The 20,520-nt window shown below is 39.1% G+C and overlaps 2 protein-coding genes across 2 annotated transcripts in view; both read left to right on the top strand.

Moving 5' to 3' along the window:
• Positions 1-3,687, top strand: part of selenoo1 (selenoprotein O1) — a 7,217-nt gene extending 3,530 nt beyond the window's left edge. The window contains exons 7-9 of the mRNA XM_039615623.1: positions 1,436-1,669; positions 1,896-2,052; positions 2,256-3,687. Of these exons, the coding sequence (XP_039471557.1) occupies positions 1,436-1,669; positions 1,896-2,052; positions 2,256-2,468 (604 nt within the window). The 3' untranslated portion in view covers positions 2,469-3,687. The remainder of the gene's footprint in view (positions 1-1,435; positions 1,670-1,895; positions 2,053-2,255) is intronic.
• A 579-nt stretch (positions 3,688-4,266) lies between these two features.
• Positions 4,267-12,385, top strand: mapk12a (mitogen-activated protein kinase 12a). Its single transcript, XM_031729996.2, has 12 exons — positions 4,267-4,546; positions 6,615-6,744; positions 6,843-6,901; positions 7,017-7,128; positions 7,210-7,239; positions 7,375-7,422; positions 7,620-7,734; positions 9,815-9,886; positions 10,017-10,096; positions 10,303-10,381; positions 10,472-10,645; positions 10,805-12,385. The coding sequence occupies exons 1-12, from the start codon at positions 4,428-4,430 to the stop codon at positions 10,882-10,884; spliced, it is 1,098 nt and encodes a 365-aa protein (XP_031585856.1). The 5' UTR covers positions 4,267-4,427; the 3' UTR covers positions 10,885-12,385.
• Positions 12,386-20,520: the final 8,135 nt, after the last annotated feature.

Raw genomic sequence — 20,520 nt, 5'->3', positions numbered from 1 at the left:
AATATAATAAACTCAAAACTCTGGGTCAATGACCCAGGCACCCTAACAACATCATGTCTTTACAGTTTATCAGTATGAAGTTTCTTAAAGCAGCATCTGTTGATATTTTTGGTCACTTGAAGGCAGCAGAAAATGATGCAAACATTGATATTATTGTTTCCATTTATTCACCCATCGGTCAATCCATTCATTCATTTTTTAAAATTGGTTATCCACTTAAGGGTCAAAGGAGTCTAGAACATATGTAACATGACGAGAGGCAGCGGTCACCTGAGCAGGTTGGCAGTCTATCTCAGGGCTAACACAGAGTGACTGCCAACTATTCATCCTCATATTCTTACGTGCAGCCAGTTTGGAGTCACTAGTTCACCTAACTGCACCTCTTTGTACCGTGGAAGGAAGCCGGAGTAGCCGGTGTGCAGTCACAGAATCTTTTTCCTGTGAGGTGATAATACTAACCACTGAACACAAAGTAAAATTATCAATCATTTTAGGTCACATCCCTGTCCATCCAACATTTTTAACTCTAAAATCTGTCCAGTATCAACAGAAAGCAGTAAGAATCGCAGTAAATAAACAGGGATACTGTAACACTTTGACAGAGTTTTTGGAAGCACTTCGGACCTTGTTTTGGTTTGCACCCAGTGGGACTGTTTTTTCTTTTCTTTTGGAAGACTTTTGGAAATGATACCCATATTTGCTGTCTGTTGGATGTTATCAGAAACCATATGCCCTTCCCGGATCCTTCACATCCATATCACATGTCCATTTTCCTAGAAGTAGACAAATGCTTCAACAAATTCAACATGGACAATAAATTACTGCCATCGCTGACCTTGTTTGCCTTTGTTAGCAGCTGTTGTGCCATAATTTTATTATCCTTCTACTGCCTACCCAGCATAGCTTTCAAGCTGGTCCTAAAATGCTTATTTGAAGTGTTGTTGTTGTTGTTTTTTTTAGTTTTTGTTTTTTTATGGGACCCTGTAATCTGATATCTTTCTGTTAAAATGGGATTTGAAAGTATTAAATTTGATTAAAATTTCTGAAACCCAATCCTTATCAAATTAATTTAGGAGGGTAATGGTACCTGTGATGCATTTTTCCTGAATGGCAGCGAGTGTCTGCAGACTGGAGAGAACATTTGATGGAAAGAATGTGGAGCTCAAATACAGACAGAAATAGCTGAGCTCATTATTTAGCAAGTGAAACAATTATAAAGAAAATATTTAATTCTGCGTTTTATGATGCCCCAAATTATGTGGAAAGTTGATCCCTGACTAATCTAGATATAAAGATGGACTTTAGAGTGAGTTTTGCGTAACCCAGTCTTTCTATGGATGCAAACAGTCACTGGACTCTTTATCTCAGTACCTTATTTTCTCTCTAAACTCTCAGATTGCCTGCACTATTTCTGTGTTTTCTTTTCCACCGTATTTATTTTTTGGCCTATAAGAATTATAACAGTAATGTTTTGTATTTGCAGTGAACTGGCAATGCTGCTTTCTATGGCTCAGAGCAACCCAACACTGTTCCAGATGATCTCAGACAGAGCAACAATTGCGAGGCAGTTAGAGCGACTCAGCAAACTAAAGGATCTGATGGAGACCACCCAGGAGGAGCTGAAAACCAAACAGGCAGAGGACTGGACATCCTGGATCACTCAGTATAGGTGAGACGGGGGCAAAAAAAAATGAATGAGTAAGTTTTATTAGCAAGGGACGAGAAAGAAAAGCATGGAAAATGAGAGCAGAGGAGGAACTGCATAGACCGGATTAGCTTTTGGGTTTTTTTAAAATGTGCAAACAGACAGAAAAAAGAGGAAATGTGTGTCGAGGTGATTGTTGTTCCTTTGCTGCAGTTCTCTGAGGGAACGTTTTGTGTTATCACTGCCACAGGAAACGTCTGGCTCGTGAGCTGGAAGGCCAGAGTGATGTGCAGGCTGTGCAGGAGGAGAGAGTGAGGGTGATGGACAGCACCAACCCTCGCGTGATACTCAGAAACTACATTGCCCAGAATGCCATAGAGGCTGCTGAGAATGGGGACTTCTCTGAGGTCAGGTTCTAGTCGATTGTAATTTTTACTAGATAGAAACATAACTACATGTTTGTCTGCTGTACATTTTGGTAGAGAAATATGGACAACTTCCCTAGAAGCATTCACTGGAGATCAGACTGTTCTTCATTTACCCTTAATTCCCTTTTCAGTTTTTCATTTTCAGTGTGATGACCCGGTCTCACTTCTGCTCTTTGCTGCAGGTCCAGCGTGTCCTCAAGGTTCTGGAGAAGCCTTTCTCTTCACAGCCAGGTCTGGAGCTCCCTGCGTGGGTTGGTGGAGGTGGGACCAGTGCAGAAGGAGAAAGGGATGAAGGAGAGGAGCAACAGCAAGAAGCAGCTACCTCTATGGCCAGAAATCCCGTGCCTTATGACAGCAAGCCCCCAGCTTGGGCCCATGAAATCTGTGTCACATGATCTTCGTAGTAACTTCCTTGACTGTAATCTCTCCTGCATAAAATAACAAGAGAGTTTCAAGGTGTTTAAAAATTATTATTTTTTTCACATTTTTATAACTCTTCAGCTACTGGACAACTTTGTTATTTTAGCAGGCAGTTTCAGGAAGGTCGGCATGAGGCACAGCACCTCACAGGCAAGCTGGATGGCACAAAACAGACAGGCAGTGTGTTGAGTTTGTTTCCACAAAAAATACAAATTCCATAGAAAATTTAAAATATATATATATATATATATATATATATGTTTTAAAGCTATAATAACAGTTTTTTGTACCCCTGTTTAACATTTGAGTCATCCTTAAATAAGTGGATGAGATTTTATATAAAATTTATATGTGATATTGTGCAGTTTAAGCAGTACATTTACAGAAACTCGGGTCAGATTTTTTTTTTTTTTCCTGTCTTGTTTGTGTTTAATAAGCTATTAATGATGAGTCAGGCAACAAGTCTTACAGTGGCCTGTCTGGCTCTGACAAGCTGTGAGGTGTCACCTCGACATATACCAAAAATATGTGTGTGAGAGAGTTAATGTGTTATGATGATTTTATATCTGTGGCTAAAACTGTGTTACTGTACATGATTAGGAAGCCGCAGCCAACAAACACGCACAATATAAAGCAGATAAGCACGCACAGTATGTTTTCCTATATTAGAAAGCATTTTCTTTTGCAGCTGTCAAGACATTCATAGAGCCATGGATGTAATTGACCTTTTTTTTCAGTTGTCTAGTAACTAAGTTTAGTGAAGGACAAACGAGAACAGGATGTTGCGATTTACTTTTTTCAGGTTGTGGCTACACAGAAAGAGGAAGTTATTTGTAGAATGTGCCACAAAGAAACTTTTTTTGTGCAAAGAGTAAAAGACAGTCACAGCCATTCATAGATTTGTATTAATTGTACTGCATACGCAACAGCACTACTCATCACATGTTGCGCCTTTTTGGTGAATATGCATTATGTGAAATGTCCGTTTGAGCTCTTCTAACCGAATCAGTAAACTGAGTGCTCAAGAGTCATTGTGTCTTTGTTTTTTGTTTTTTTACTTTGTGGCATACCTGCAGTTCAGTTACAGAAGGAAACTCCACGTCCATGTCTGTGTAACATTTTAATGTTGTCACTGTTTCTTAATCTCCCAAATAATAAATTTCCTCCTGTATAAATGTCACAAAGAACACGTGACCATGTAACATTTCCAGTTTGGTTTTTTGATAGGCTTGTTTCCTTGTTCTGTTACCTGGGTGACACATTCAAGGATTTCTAAAAGCACAGCTGGTGCCTCCAGGCTTGAGTAATGTTCCTGTTCCAACAGGCCTGAAACATTTGCTCTTTGTAGGCTACTCCTAAATAACACAAAGGAATGTAGACTACAGTAATTGTGTTCCAAACACGCAAGTTACAAAGACAACCGGATTGCCAAAGCCAAAGCACGTTTCACGCCAATTTCTTACTCGTTAAACCAATGAGTGACTCCATCTGTCCTATCAGTTGAGGCATTGTCTACCCCTATTTGAACAGAAATACCTCATCATGAAGATGTTTACTCTGAACAATTTTTATGTCGTTTTTAGTCAAGGTTGTAGTTTTTTCTTTAATTTGTCACTCGTTTATGTATTTATAAAATTAAATCATATTCTTAGGTTGCTAAACAAGTTTTACGCATTTAAAGCGTTTCTTTCTTCGGTATGTGCTCGTTTCACTTACGTTGCCTTCTCTTGTTCACCTTTAATTGTAGGCCTACTACAGCAGGACTCGGGAGTGGCTTTTAGCGACCTCAGGGTGCGCCCTGAGTACAGCTGCGCAATGATCGCGGGTGAGCGCATAGGTGGGATCTGGGACAATGAGATCGTAACGCCGGAAGAGCCAAAACAAGTTTAAAAGGGGCTTGTGCTGTACTGCCTATTGAGTTTTTAATAGATAAGATGAATACGCGAATCAGACCGGGCTATCACCGCCTGGAAATTAACAAAACATCATGGGAAGTGCCGGAGCGGTACCGGGATCTGAAGCAGGTGGGGACCGGAGCGTACGGGACGGTATGGTAAGTGAAACCTTAAGAAATTGGAAGAAACTATTAGCCGACAGCACTGCTGGTTGATGTGGAGCGGTGAAACAAAGAGAGCGACGGAACAGATGGTGCCATACAGACGGCTGCACTGTGCCACAGTCAAACAAAAGAAAAAGTATCTGCGCTCCGCTGAACACATGCTGCTTCACTTCCTGATATGATGGAGACGCTTGCAGCAACACTACTTGCGTTCTACATAATCACCCTGACAGCAACAGAGCTTCATTATGAGCAGCACATTTGCGTGTGAAATGGCAAAGCTGAGCCAAGTTTAATAAAAGCACGATAGTAAAAAGCTGCTTTTCAGGCACCTTTGTGCGTCTCGCAGCATGCGGACCCTTTGTTATCAATGATTAACGTCTTGGGCGGACACTGACCGACTGAATACAACATAATAACACATGAACAGCTCCGTTCCAGCCAGAGATCACTGCCGAGCCACGTCAGAGCAAGTAGGTGTTTACCTGTAAACACAGTTTTGGACTAACAAACACAATTCCTCAACCGAAGATAAGGAAACAACTTTAGGTTACACAGCCTAACCAGGGATGTTCCTTGTCTAGATTTCCTCATACAGGAAATAATAATGGGCTATTTTTAAAATTTGTCTCAGGCCATGGCATATGTATAGTGCAGTGCAGATATCTTGAAATCTTTGCTTCCAAGAAACCAGACTTTCTTTAATATTTTTAAATGCTCTCTGGCATCAGTTATCCAGGCTTACTGAAGGTCTTTATAAATTAATTAGACATTGGCTGCTTTTTCACTAATTGTAAGTCTATTCCTTGAATCTGACCATTTTCAGAGGAATGTTGACCTATGAATCATTCAAGCATAAAAGGAGGCACCAATGTCGAGTGATTAACCACTGTTGTGTAACAAACAACTTAACAAAGAACTGATTTTAGACTCTACCTTTAGGTGCTTTGATACTAGTGGCCCATCACAAAAACAAATAATTTGTTTCTATTTCTGTTTCTATTTAGCTGAATCTAAGTAAAATCCCAAATATAACAAGAATGAAATAATATTTTTGCACCAACAAGGTAATTCCCAAAAAGCTATTAGGTAGAAGCTTGGCCCATGTTGGTTTGATGAACAGTGTGTGCTTTAAAAATAAACAAACTGGAAAAGAATAAGTGGCCAGCTTAAAAAACTGTCTATAACACATGAGCAGTATCTGAAAGTCATGTCCTTAAGAAACTCGAAAAAATCCAGCAAACGCCTGACACAGGACTCGAGAGATGCATCTGGCACTTCAGTTAATCCATTTACTACTTGCTGAAGCCTCATCAGAAATGGTCTTAGTGAAAGGATGGCTGTCAGGAAGTCATTGTTAAGGAAAGAAAACAGGGAGAAAGGCCAAAGTATGCCAAACTACACTGAAAATGAGTGGTAACAGGTCCTACGGAGCGATGAATAAGAATGTTTAAAGTTTTGGTTTGTTTTGAAAGACAGATTTGTCTACAGTGTATAACACAGTGTACTTGAGTTTGAGGTTCTATTCATGTCAAAACTGATGGAATTATGAATGCAAAAATGATTTTGATCCACCGTGGAAAGCGTCTGGAAAGCATCGGATTGCCAGTGGCTTCATTTTTCAGCATGTCAGTGATTCCAAAAACACTGCTAATGTAGTAAAAGTATACCTGGATAGAAAAACACCCAACAGACAATGGAAAACTATCAGTCATGGATTGTCCTCTGCAGGGTCTGATCCTTAACATTACGTGCAGGGATCATCTTGACAAAGAGCCAACAAAGAAGAGTTTTGAATGTCCTTGAAGAAGCAGAACTATTCCTGAAGCTTAAAGAAATGAAAAGAAAGCTTGCCTAAGAAACTTCAGGCTGTGTTGAAGAATAAAAGCAGTCATACAAAATATTGACTTTTAAGCTTGTTAGAATTTCACAAATTCACATATTTTCATTTATGTTTGTACGTTTCAATAAATCATCTGTTTCCAATTTTCCTAGCAAAATATTTCAAAAATGCAAGTTGTCTCGAAACCTTTGCACAATATTGTGTTTATATCTCCTTCAGCTCTGCAGTAGACTCAAGAACAGGAGCAAAGGTGGCAATCAAGAAGCTCTACAGACCGTTCCAGTCTGACATCTTTGCAAAACGGGCCTACAGGGAGCTGAGGCTTCTCAAACACATGAAACATGAAAATGTGAGCATAAAAAAGTCCAAACATGTTAAAATGAGCAAACTAGTTTCTTTATAGACACATGTAAAACATTGATTTGATGTCATTTCCTCCTGATGCAGGTGATTGGCCTGTTAGATGTGTTTACAGCTGACCTCTCTCTGGACAGATTTCGTGATTTGTAAGTACCTTTTCTGCCACTCTGACAGAAACATGGAGATATTAAAACTGTGTTCTGTGCAAAACCTCAAGGGCATTTGTAAAGTTTAAAATCATGATTTTTGTTATTTTCCAAGTTATCTGGTGATGCCCTTCATGGGGACAGATCTGGGGAAGCTGATGAAGATGCAGAAGCTCTCAGAAGAAAAAATTCAATATTTGGTTTATCAGATGCTTAAAGGGCTTAAGGTAAGGAGCTCTGCTTTGATCAGCTGCCAGCCCATTATTACTATGTTTAAATATTCAGCTTGTTGCATTCCTTTATTACAGTATATCCATTCTGCTGGTATCATTCACAGGGTAGGCTCTCTTTAATATGTATTTTTCACCATACATATATGTGAAATATGTGAAAAATATTAAGATAAATGGTTGTTGGTGTTTCTCCTCCTACTATGGTGTGGCGTTGCTTGTCTTTAATGTCAACATTTGCAGGACCTCAAACCAGGAAATCTCGCTATCAACCAAGACTGCGAGCTCAAGGTACACACGAACACACCCTGATAAAAAAACAATCATGTCTCAGTTTTTATTTGTTTTATTTGCGTGCACTGTCAAAACTGAGTTCTGTAATAACACTGATAACTGCACGGGACAGAATTTCATTGACGTTTGTATATTTTTATATTAAGTCTCTATTCGGACTTTAATGTTAATTTTACTTTAATGTTTGTTTGCAGATCTTGGACTTTGGCTTAGCCAGGCAGGCAGACAGTGAGATGACGGGGTACGTAGTAACTCGCTGGTACAGAGCCCCAGAGGTGATCCTGAACTGGATGCACTACACTCAGACGGGTAATGTAGAGCTCATTCAGGGGCGAAAAAAAAAAGCACTCTTACTGTGATCTTTCTCTCTGTGTGTCAAGTTCAATGCTCCCCATTAGCACCAAATCATTAATAGCACAAAGTGGTTGTTCTACTCACTGTGTGCTTAACTCCATTTCCTAGATGTTCCTTTGAACAGTGCCCGATGCTTGTAGGTGGAGAATATTAGCTGTAGGGAAAACATGGCAAAGAGTTTGTCTAGCTTTAATTTTAAATTAACCCTAAAGTGTGGGATTTTTGCTGCTGGGTCATTCCATTAAAAATCAATGAATCCCTCCTTTTCAGAGTACGTGGGGTGTGTTGAAATTTTATGTTCTCTTATTTTTCCAGTATTTTTTGAGCTCTTGTAACTCCTGGACAGAAGATAGTCCCATTAAATGTTCAAAGGCAAAAGTGCAACAATTCAATTGGCAGGACATAGAGAGCACCGAGTCTTTGTACCCTAAATGTTTGATCTGTTTTCTGCTAATTCGTTAAACTTCACAAAGCTAGTTTTGGGTAAATTTTCAAGGACCATATGGGATAGGTGGGTGGTCAGATCAAGTTAAGGTCTCCTTTATGCCTCTATTCTGATGCCAGGCTCATCTTCTGACCTGTGATTCCTTCTGTCTCAAAATATTTTTTAATGTAATCTTTTTTTTCATACTTACCAATTTTTTTATTTTATATACTTTTTAGTGAAATTAAACCAATGTTACACTGACCAAACAAGCACTATTCATGTATGCAATATTCTAAAATGTGTGCTTTGCAACTGTGCAACTCTCTGAGTTTGGTCATAAGCAACATGCCCAGTCTCCATACATCAAAATCTTGTGAAAAAAGGACTTTTCTGTCTGATCATCATGAGGGTGTAAAGCTTAGTCCAGATAGGAATATAATATAAAGAGTCAACATCCAGCAAGCTTTGTGTCCTGTTACTTTCACAAATGATATGTGTCAGAAGATGAGCTGCTGTCAAAAAGGTTTATGTGACAGACTTGGAGCAATGATTAAAAACTTGCACCCAGACCCAGTTTATAACTAACATTTACAACAGCAATCACATCCTGACCCTACGGCAACCCTTTGAACACAGCACATCTCCTCTCAGTTCAGAGTTTGACCCAATGATGTTCATAGCAAAAAAGAAAAGGGCAAGTTTTAGGATCCAGTAAGACAGTCCTGCAGAAATGACAGCTATTCTCCAGTTCATGAGCCCCAGCTGAAAATGTTCATGTTGTCGAGACGGTCGTCAAGAATGGCAATATAACTGCGACAACATGAGCAGTATTAGCAGTTAACACCGGTCCCTTTGTGACTGCTGTCTATGACAGTGGATGGATATAGTGATATATTTGAGAAATAGATGTTGGGGTTCTCAAACAAACACAGAAGGATCCAAAAAGAGTACAAGTACTTTCATATTATGACATAAGCCATGAATGTTTACAGAAAGTAGACCTATTTAAGTTTTCTGTGGTTAATTATCAGAAAACAGACTAAACATCCAAGTTAAACACTTACACATTACAATTTTTAAAAATGTGAGATATCCTGTGATATTGATGCTCAGCTGGTTATAGAATAAATCTTAGTGAACAAAAGAAAGATTTGTCTGTCCCACTGTCTGTCCCAGTGCTCGCTCTCAGGGGATCGTCTGATTGTGGTGGTTTTCCCTCTAATGTTGTAGCATCTTTATCTTAAAATTTAAAGTGTCTTGAGGTGACTGTTGTTGTGAATTCACACAATAAATTAAATTAAATTAAATTAAATTGAGAAGTATGAATTAAAATATGCTAAAGTTATTGTACAAAAAGAAGAGGTCAGTTAGGTGAGGTAAGAAAGTGGCCACAACTGCTGAGAATATCTTTTTAAAATGAAAATTATCTTTATTTTTCATTTATATTTTCCTGCTATGTCCTACTCGATCAAAGTGAGTTTTACCGTTGAGTCCGGTTTTGTCTCAGTTATTATCCACTAGGTGGGGCGGTTGTAGCACTTTGTTTTAGAATGGATTACTAAATGTGTGGTGTTTTATCAACTCTGCTTTTTATTTCTTCTTTCTCAGTGGACATTTGGTCAGTGGGCTGCATCATGGCAGAGATGCTGCAAGGAAAACCTCTTTTTAAAGGCAGTGACCGTATCCTTTCACCTTGTTGACCCACAGGCTTTAAACAGTTATAAAACAAAGATGTTGCTTTTGTTTAACCTAATATCTTTTTTATTATACTTATTTGATTCTTATTTGAGCCTTAACACCTCTTCTTCAGACTTAGATCAGCTGACTGAGATCATGAAGCTCATAGGAACACCATCACAGGAATTTATATCAAAACTAGACTCTGAGGATGTGAGTTCAAAAAATGTGTAACGTTGTGGTCCTAAAGATTGTTGTGGCACTCAGTTGTGTTTGAAACAATGACATTTTAGGAACCGGAGGCAGATATGAGTACTTTGTTGGAATTTATTGGTACAGTATTCAGTTAATAAACACATACCTAATGTGCAATTATCATATTTTTATCCCTATTCGTTGTCCTCTCTGTCTCCTCTTAGGCAAAATGCTACCTCAAAAGCCTTGGAAAAGTGGAAAAGAAAGACTTTCAGAAAGTGTTTTCCACAAGTAATCCACAAGGTATTACATACTCAGGCCTTTAATTTGATGTGTTTTCATTTTGGTAAACAAACTCCAAATGGATTTTCTGTTGTCATCATTCTCACTCAGCCGTGTCAGTGCTGGAGCGAATGTTATTGCTGGATCCAGAAAAACGGGTAACTGCTGCAGAAGCTCTCACGCTGCCTTACTTCACTGAGTTTAGAGACCCAGACGAGGAGACGGAAGCACAGCCATATGATCACTCACTAGACAATGCAGAGCTGACTTTGGACCAGTGGAAACGTAAGAATGAAGGGGCGTTGGGGGTGGTTGGGGGCTGATGGACTAATGGATATCTAAGAAAGTATTGAGGTTGTAATTTCAGATGGACAGAGGCAAAAGGAGGTGGAAAGTGTGAGCTACGTGCTATTGTTTAATATCCTGCTGTACTGCTTTCTTTAGGTCACACCTTCACAGAGATCTTGTCTTTCAAGCCTGTTGTGCTGGAAGCCAAGGAACCTTCCAAGGAAACCTCACTGTAACATGCAAAGAGCTGACACTGCAACCTGGAACCAGAACAAACAAACACATTTTTTAAATGACAATCTCAAGTGTAAAGACTCAACCTAATCAATGTAAACTGGCCCTAGTGCAAGCTGCTGTGGGATTTTTCATGACAGTTAAGTAGACACTTTATTTGTTCTAAAATAATAAATGTTTCATTAAAATACAAAGTCTCAGCTACAAAAGTGCCTTTATAGTAACACGTTAAAGGACTGTGTGCAAGATTTGAGTACATATTACCCAAAGTTTATAGGTTCAGAATTCTTTGGACAGATATGCACGAATATTAAACATCCGTGGAGAAGTTAATGAAGCCATTAACCTATAAACATCAGTCGACACTTGTTTCATCCCTGGTGGTGCTCTCCTTGGCTACAGCCCTGCCCTATAAGCTGTTAATTGTCATGGGTCCTCCTGCCTTTAGTCTAATCTTCAGTAAGAGGAATAGAGCTCAGCTGGATTATCAAATCAAGGACAGCCTAGAGAAAAACTTTGAACACTGACAAGGAAACATGTCCACATACTTCCTTGAGAGTATTGCCATGAAGTGGAGCTTTGAAGTGCAAATGATTTTCCAGTCATCACAAAGATTTATTCACCTGTGATACCTAACCTTTGACTTTGGCAAATCAACCACCTTTAGTATCTCTTTTATCATTTTCTTCTATGTACTGACAGAAAACTTTACCTTAATCTAAAAGGTCACATGTGACCATTTGCTTGTCCATCTATTTTGTGTGTCTCTCCAACCAGATCTCTGGCTGTGGAAGGGTTCACGTCTCTGTCTTCCAAAAAACACGTTCACTACTGATGCAAAGCCATTCAAAACTCATCGTGACTTAAAGCAGAGACTTGGCATTTTAATGTTGCATTTGTTAATTTATTTTGGATTTGTGCTTGAATCACAGAACCTGAAGGAAAACAGTAAAAACAACACATAGAACTGTCCCAATTTCAGTTTCAGTTAAATTTCCGTCAAAGGGGTACAGATATTTTTTTCTAATAGTTCTACTGAATCCATGACTATCTATCACCTGGTACAATTTAAGTGTTCCCACTTTTGGTGAGGAATTTTAGTATTTTAAAAATAGAAATACTGAAATTCTTTAAGAATCCTGGAGAAAATCATTGTTTATAGGAGGTCGTTGAGTTAATTGTATTGTATTTAAAAGTACGATTATTAACAAATGCTTGTAATTTATGTTAATATGCTATTTTGCAACTTCCGCATCATTTACAACTTGTCTTGAAGTGTGTGCGTGTGTGTGTGTGTGTGTGTATGTGCACTGTGGTTCATGTGAAATCCCTCAGCAGGATATGCACAAATATTCACGTTTCACGTTTTAATTTCAAAACCAAAGGTTTCTGGTTGTTTCGACTTTGTAAAGGTTGCAAAACACACCTTCTCTAGTTATTTGTGAACAAATGTTTCCAGCGACACTCGCGCTGTTTTTATATTAAAGGTTGTCTTTGAAAATGTCTTGTTTTGTTTTTTCTTCCGAGCAGATGTTCTGTTTAAACGGTTCATCATATACAGAACCTTAAGTTACATTTGACCTTAGTATCTTCACTTGTTTCAAACAATGAAAACAACTTATAATGAGCAAACTAGAAGAAATAATCAATATAAGGCTGGATTGCACTTCTGTCTTGTACACCGTTTGGTTTGATATTCACATGAGCAGATGGTTCTGTTTTTTTCAAAGGAAGGTTCACATCATTATTGGTACAGAACCTTAATGGTGTGCTTGGTTTCAACATAACTTTATTCTTTCATGAGTTATTTACTTCACCACTTATAAATGTCAAACAATTGAAAACAACCCTCTTCTCCCACTCTTCACACGCTGAGCAAACTGGAGGAGAAATAATCAGGCATCCATATCCGTAGTTTCAGGTGCTGCACATCTGTATCTTCACACCATAGACAATTGCCTTCAGATGACCCCAAAGATAAAAGTCTAAGGGGTCAGATCGGGAGACCTTCCATTCAACTGGCCCACGACGACCAATCCACTTTCCAGGAAACTGTTCATCTAGGAATGCTCGGACCTGGCACCCATAATGTGGTGGTGCACCATCTTGCTGGAAAACTCAGGGAACGTGCCAGCTTCAGTGCATAAAGAGGAAACACATCATCATGTAGCAATTTCAAATATCCAGTGGCCTTGAGGTTTCCATTGATGAAGAATGGACCCACTATCGTTGTACCCCATATACCACACCAACTTCACCATTCACATAAAAGTTTGCCTCATCACTGAACAAAATCTTCTGTTGAGGGTCCTGTTCCAATTTTTTTTTTTTGCCCATTCTGCAAATTCTGTGCGCCGATCTGGGTCATCCTCGTTGAGATGCTGCAGTAGTAGCTGGAGTTTGTAAAGCAACACTCTCAGTGACATGCGGCGAGTGCTACGCTGTGGGCTCTTGCTGAATGAAGCTAGGACAGCCACTGATGTTTCTTCATTAGTGACAGTTTTCTTGGCCAACACTGAACCAGTTTCACGAAACTTAGCAACAGTTTGCTAACAGCATGGGAGATGGGTGGTCTCGTACTTGCATTGAAATCTGCTGCAATGACCCGGTTGCTGCGTTCACCAGATATCAACACAATTTCGATCCGCTCCTCACGTGTTAACGTCTTCGACATGTCAATGGCTGTGAACAAAGAGAAACTTGTAAATAACTCATGAAAGAATAAAGTTACGTTGAAACCAAGCACTTGTCTTTCTTGTGACATTACCAATAAGTTTGATGTGTCACATGGCCCACTTCCTATTGAAAAACAAAGTTTTATCCAAGATGGCCGACTTTGGCCATCTTGAAGAGTTTGCCCCCACATCACATAACTGGTGCCATAAACAGGACTTTAATATCACCAACCATTCCCATTTTATTACGGTGTATCCATATAAATGGCCCACTCTGTACTTGTAAAAGCAACATATCCATGTCCTTAGCAAACATACAATTGTCCACTAGGGGGCAGCATGTAAACAAGCAACAACAAGGCTGTACTAAAAACTGTGACGTGGGTTGACCCATCTTGTAGGTCTAGATTGAAACAGTTTTACAAAAAACACTGTTGGCATTTCCATCAGCCTACATACACCATGTTTAATGGCAATAAGTAAATGTTATTATGCTCAACACTGATAAACTAAATAGTCCATCTGGCAAACATCAGCATGTTAACATTGTCATAGTGAGCATGAGAGCAAACTGTTTTTAGCTTTTCATTCTCAGAAGCCAGACTTGTTATTTTATTTTAAATGATCAAACCAGTCAAAGATAAGTTGTCATGGTAGTATTACAGTGATTTATTGTACTTTAGTTAACACTAACAACTTTGTACTGAATATGATTGATGAGCTCAAGAAACAAATGTTTTAACATTCTTGCAGAATGCATCTTTGCCTTTAGATTCTGCTCATTCCTCAACCTTCTGCTGGAGAGTGTTGAATTTAACAGGCTAGTGAACTCCAGATCCTTGACTCCGAAGGGTGACTCTCCAGAGGACAAGCTTCCTTCCTGGGCCTGAGCTTCTCCCAACCAAACCCTGGATGTTGTGTCCTCACACACGAGGTTGGGGTGATGTTGAATAGTTCACCGAGAAGTCACAGAGTTCTGTTCCCGCTGCAGACAGGAAAGCAGAGGGGAGAGTATTCTCCAACACAGCAGCACATGGATAGATTACCTCTCTTGTTTGTTAATCCTGTAGTTTATTTTCAGCGTGCTGGATTCCAGCACCATATTTCCAAAGACGCACGTGTATAGAGTTCATATGTGTACATGCGTACAGATGGATACAACTGGCATGCAGAGCTGGATGCACATCTCACACACTCATTTATTCATGTCAGAGTGCCGGTGACTCAAAAGGGAGCACGTGTGGAATGACAGCAATGCCCAAACACTGATCTGACCCAGGTCACTCTCCTTTCTTGAAGGGGAATGTCATAAATTATAACTCTGTTTATTTCATGTGTCTGGGGGAGGTACATCACCATGAATCTCAGCATGGTGAGAGGATTAACATTGTCTATGCTGGGGTACTTTGTAGTTCATGCATCCCTAGAGTTCATTTTAGTTTGTCTGCATGAAAAATTGTCCTTTGAGCGTAGGAATTCTACAGTTTGCATCATTTGTCTCGGAGCAGAAACTCAGACAGCTAAAGATTTAATAAATAAGAGCCAGTGCTGTCACCACAAGAATGAAATCAGTTCTTTATAGCCACCCAAGTTCATCAGGTTTTATTGAAATGAACCACAGTGACAGTGTTTATTCTCCAGATAATCTGAGTTGTCATGTCCTTGCTGGAGATAAAATAAACAGATTCAAGGGCTCAGCAGCGATAAATTGATTGGCGTTTTACCAGGAGCTGAAGTGAAAGTCTGCCAGCTTGCTGAATGTCCTTGTCATTGTCTGTTTGAGGGCTTTTACACCGATATTTTATTTTTAAATAGCAGGGTATTTGTGTACATGATGTTCACCATGCAGCTATTTTCTTGGTTCCATGTGTCATTTTGGATCTGTGTGGCTGTGGCTATTCACTGACATAAAGAGAGAAGCAATAAAACATTTTCATATGGATGTATTTTCTTATAAATGGCTGAGTGCATCAAGGACATTGTGAAAATTCAAATATTCTGTATGACAGTATGAATATATTTAGCGCATATCTCTGCAACTACCGCCAAGAAACAGGTGGATTTTTTAGTAAGCTTGCTCATATTGAAGTGGATGCAATCATTTTTTCCAAATTTGAAAGGAAGAAGAAATTATCTGTAATCATTTCCAAAACTTTGCACGTTAATATGTTTTCTGTTTGTTTGCTTTAGCAAATTAATACTCGTGTTTATAACTTTCTAGCTTCAGTGTTATTTCGTTTGTGCATATATCCCAGTGTTTCTGTGTGTGTCCACATCTCAGTGTGTATGAGTGGAGGTCAAGCTCACTGAACCCTGATAATAGTGAGTCACACAATTGGCCGACATGAGAGTTTTTTGTCTAACTACGTCACCCACATCCTCTCAGACCTTCTCCAATCTTTCCCTTTTCATTAATGCTGCCATGATCATTGTAAGATGTATACAGAAGCAAACAAGTCCATGGGATCCTTCAGGAGGAGAGCAGGACCTGCTGCACACAGTATAAAGGAAATTCCAGAGGCTCACATGGAACCACTGTTAATACTTTGGGGAGATACTCCAACTCACTGAACCCACCAGGATGTGGGTGGGTTGAAAAAGGACATAGGGAAGAGGAAAGGATTGGAACAAAGTAAAGAGATGTGAAATTAGAAAAGAAAGATAGGCCACTCTGGATGAAAGTCAAGAAAGAGGAGATGAAGAAAAAGACTGCAAGAGATACAGAGGGCCCGAGGGAAAGGGCACTTTAGTTTACATTAGCTCATTCATTAGCCATCCACAGCTTGTTTGAAGACTTCTGTGGAATATACACAATGTTAAGAGCGTCTGCAACAGATTGCATTCTCTCTCCGAGGATAACTCAGTTTCCATATGTGATGTGTTGACGTATGGGCTGTGGTGTGTCACGTTTAAGATTGATGGGAGTCAGCCACTGAGTAGGAGGAATCATTGTAGTTTTAAATAGATGACAATGTGTTGACCACAGCTTGCTTTTGAGACTTGCAATATGTGTAACAAGTGAATATAGAACCGTCTCTATCTTATTGACAGGAGTTGTGATGTTATGTAATTAAAGGTACAAGTGTTTCTGCAGTGGGTGCTGTTTGGAAGCTTTTGCTTGTCTCCTGGATTAGATTTTCTGTCAACAAGCTCTTTGTGAACTAAACTGCCTCACTTTAACAACTCTCTCAATTATATACAATAAATAATATGATAGTTTCTAAAAGGTGAAAGTCAGGCACTGAAACAAATAGCTGTAAAAATACAGGAAATGGAATGTAAATTGTAATGTACCGTTCTTTGTGAATACAGTTAAATGATGTAAATCAGGGTGTTCAAATGAACAGAAGTAGTACAGCTGTAGTACAAGTATAGTACTACAGCACTATAGTACTGACTGTAAAGGGGAATGTAGATGTTGAAACTAAAATTATTCACTTAGAAGTGCCATAATTCAGTTATTTCTTCTTTAGACTTTGATTGTCATGGATGTGTAATGTGGTTTCCAGTTTGTGTATAAGCCTTAGCTGCTGCTCTTAAGATTCCCATATTCATTAATTATGTTCGGCCATTGGTCTTTGTTAGGTTAAACATTAAAATTCTAAAAATAACAGCATCCCTGTACCTGTGTGGTGCAAGGAGTACAGGAATTGTGACAAAGCTGTTTTTGAATTCAGAGTACAGCTGAGGACGTGCGCTACACTTTACAGTAATCACAGCAACACAACAGCTGACAGTATTACGTTGTATTCATATACTGAAAATGAAGTTATATTCAAAACATTTTCTTATCTGCTACATTGTTTCATTTAACGCTTGTCATTCACTTTCGTGTGATATGTTTTCACTTTTATTAGAAATATACGATGTAAAGCAAGCCTCTAAAGTCCACTGCTCTTTTCACTATCAAACTCTTGCCATCCCCCCTGCAGGCTTGAAAGGCAGCTGTTAAAAGTTTGTAGTTTCCTCGCTGCAGCTTGAAGTCATTCTGTTAAAATGGATTCCTATGGTGACAAGTTTTCACGGTGGGGAAAAAAAGGAATCAAAAGGCCCACAGGAATTCCCAGAACGTGTTCCACTCTTCTGTTGATCCATACGCTCAGTTTGTGGAATCAATAAAGTTTATCTTATCTTAAGGAAAACCGGAATTTGTTCACGTTTGTATGTGCATTTACATGCATATGATGCCCTGAAGGTGAGGATGCTATGAGATTCAAAATAAGGGCTACTTCTTTGTAAGTTTGACAGAAGTCAAACTTAAAACCTGATAGATTTCATGGCCAAGTGTGCACGAGGAGTCAGATGTGACCTTAACAATCACTTTTTTAGGGGTCAAGACAACAATTTGGATAAAAGCTCAGATGTGAGAGGTCGCAGTATATCACATGACCTGTGATTTTAAGGGAGCTGCCTCTGTGACAGGGTGAGTGTTTGATGGAACGTGAAATATCCAGAGGCAGAAAATAAAAACAGTTGGAGTTGGTTGCTTTAAAGTTCTTACTTCTTAAGCTTATATAAGTGGGTGTCATAATATAAAACCCAGTATCACGGCATATTGCATTGAAAGTACTTGTTTTAATGCCAGATTGCTTCTATACTGTGTTTCCTCTCATATAAAAAAGGCAAATTGTTTGTCTCTCGTATGAATGTGAAGGTTGAAAAATAAACGGGCGTTATTGACAGTAGTGGATAAAAATGTAACCACAGAAGTTAAATCCCTTAAACTTTGTCATATTAACCATCAAAATCGTATCAATCTGCCCAGCTTGATGTGCTTAGAGCTGATGATTGCTTTCAGTTGTACGTCCTTACTGGAAGAGCTAAAACTTCACATTTTTTCCTTCCTAAAACCCATCCATGCTGAATAAAGGAAACTCTCTCCAAAACACATGCACCGGTGGTATGGCAGAGAACAAAACAACCCTCCTTTTTTCCAAATGGGGGACTGATGGTAGTGGTGAGGAATGTCAGCATCTGTGTTGAGGATATTTTCTGTTTTACGGCTGTTTTCTGGGAGATGCCAGTGAGTGCTGTGGTGAGAGCCCTGGGCCCAGTCTCTCTGCCTCATGTCTGTCCACGTGGGCAGGAGATACCAAACCAGACATAGTTTTTAAATCTAGTCACCGCAAGTTAATAAAAAGACAGTATGACTTTGTTTTCTTTTTGTTACCCTTGGTTTCTTTCTGTTCCTACATTCATGTTTATGACTTGGCTCTCTGCTCTTATGACATAATGCGGAGTATCTGGTTGCTCTATAAATACCCACATGTTTTCCTATTGTATAACAAGTACTGAGGATATTATTACAAGACACAACACTGATCATGTAATTGCTTTGTAACCAAACTTTACTGACATGACCTCAAGGGAGTGGCGGTGGTTAAAAAAAGAGGCACAACTGATCAAAATAAGCTGCTCACATTATATTGGCAAAGTCTAAATTTTCCTCTCCAGGGTCAGACTGTCTGCTGACATGGGCTGCAGTTTTTGGCTTGACGTGGCCATGTTTGACAGAAGACCAATGATAATGTGGCTAACATACAGCCATGTGAAAAACAAAGTTTTCACACAACTCTATGCAGTACTGTGGAAAAATAAGTACACCCTTAATGCTTCTATTGTCATAAAAAGAAGCTAAATAGCAGCCAGATGCTGCTAATCAAGTGTACTTGAGAAGCTGATCAGCACTGTGACCACCTCAATAAGAGCAAAAGTTTTGACCATTTGCTAGTCTGGAGCATTCAGGTGAGTGAATGTCTGAGCAAATTTGTCCAAAGATCAGACCATGGAATGCTCAGAGAAAAGGCAAAATAACCAAGAGCTGTACAGGCCTCAGCTAGCATGTTAAATGTTAAAGTTCACGACAGCAAAATTTTAAAAAAGATTGAACAAGAATGGGTTCTGGAATCATTGCTAAGACAAAGCCTTTTCTTTCTACAAAGAACATAGCAGCACGGCTTAGGTTTGCAAAGCTGCATTTGAAAAACCACAATTCTGGAAGAATATCCTTTGAACAGACACTGCCAAAGTGGAGATTTTTGGCCATAATGCACAGCGCCATGTTTTGCAAAAAACAAATATAGCATATCAGCACAAATACTTCATACCAAATATCAAGAGGTGGGTTTGTTTTACAACCACAGGACCTGGGCACCTTGCAGTCAGTGAGTCAAGAACGAATTCCTCTGTATAGTAAAGTATTTTAGAGTCAAATGTGAGGCCATCAATCCAACAGTTAAAGCATGGCCCAAATGGCACAGTCGAAGTCCAGACCTCAGTACACCTGAAATGATGTGACTGAACCCTAAGAGTGCTGTTATGTAATGGACTGCTAATGCAAATGTCAACAAACTGAATCAGCACCGTAAAGAAGCGAGGGCCATAAGTCCTCCACAATGATTTGCGAGACTAATATGGTCATAGTGTTTTACAGAAAACAATTACTTCAAGTCATTGCTCTTAAAGGTGGTTCTACAAACTACTACATCACTTAGTGAACTTAGCTGTTCACAAGATTGCATACCATGTTAATACTTTCTTTTTCACATGACCTCTCTCTGACTGTCAGGTTGTATGTAGCCAAATGTCTGCCTAACCAAATAATAACTAGTCCCCGAACATTCATGAGGTAACATTTTCTATTTTGTGTCTACAAGCTGGTAATGATGTTGAGAAAACAAGTTATCTCCTGAGTATCAAACTCATGCCCCCACGTTGGTTTGTAAAGGTTTCAGGAGCTCAGTTAAATATAGAGGTATTGTCTCATTATTTGTAATTTCTTGTTGGATTTTAATCCATTTTAACACAAAATAAAATGACCATGTCATTCTTGTGAATTTTGAGTCCCATATCCTGGTCAGCTTAGCTTAATACAAAGTATAAGCTTGCTTATTTATACCTGCAAGGAAACCCTGCCTTGTGTACAAAATCAGTAGTACCTTATAGCATGTGATCCACTCAGCC

The sequence above is a fragment of the Oreochromis aureus genome, linkage group 7 (genome assembly GCF_013358895.1).
Source record: "Oreochromis aureus strain Israel breed Guangdong linkage group 7, ZZ_aureus, whole genome shotgun sequence".
In the NCBI taxonomy this organism is placed as follows: Eukaryota; Metazoa; Chordata; class Actinopteri; order Cichliformes; family Cichlidae; genus Oreochromis; species Oreochromis aureus.
Note: the sequence above shows the minus strand (reverse complement) of the source record. Positions and strands in the feature narration are given on the sequence as shown.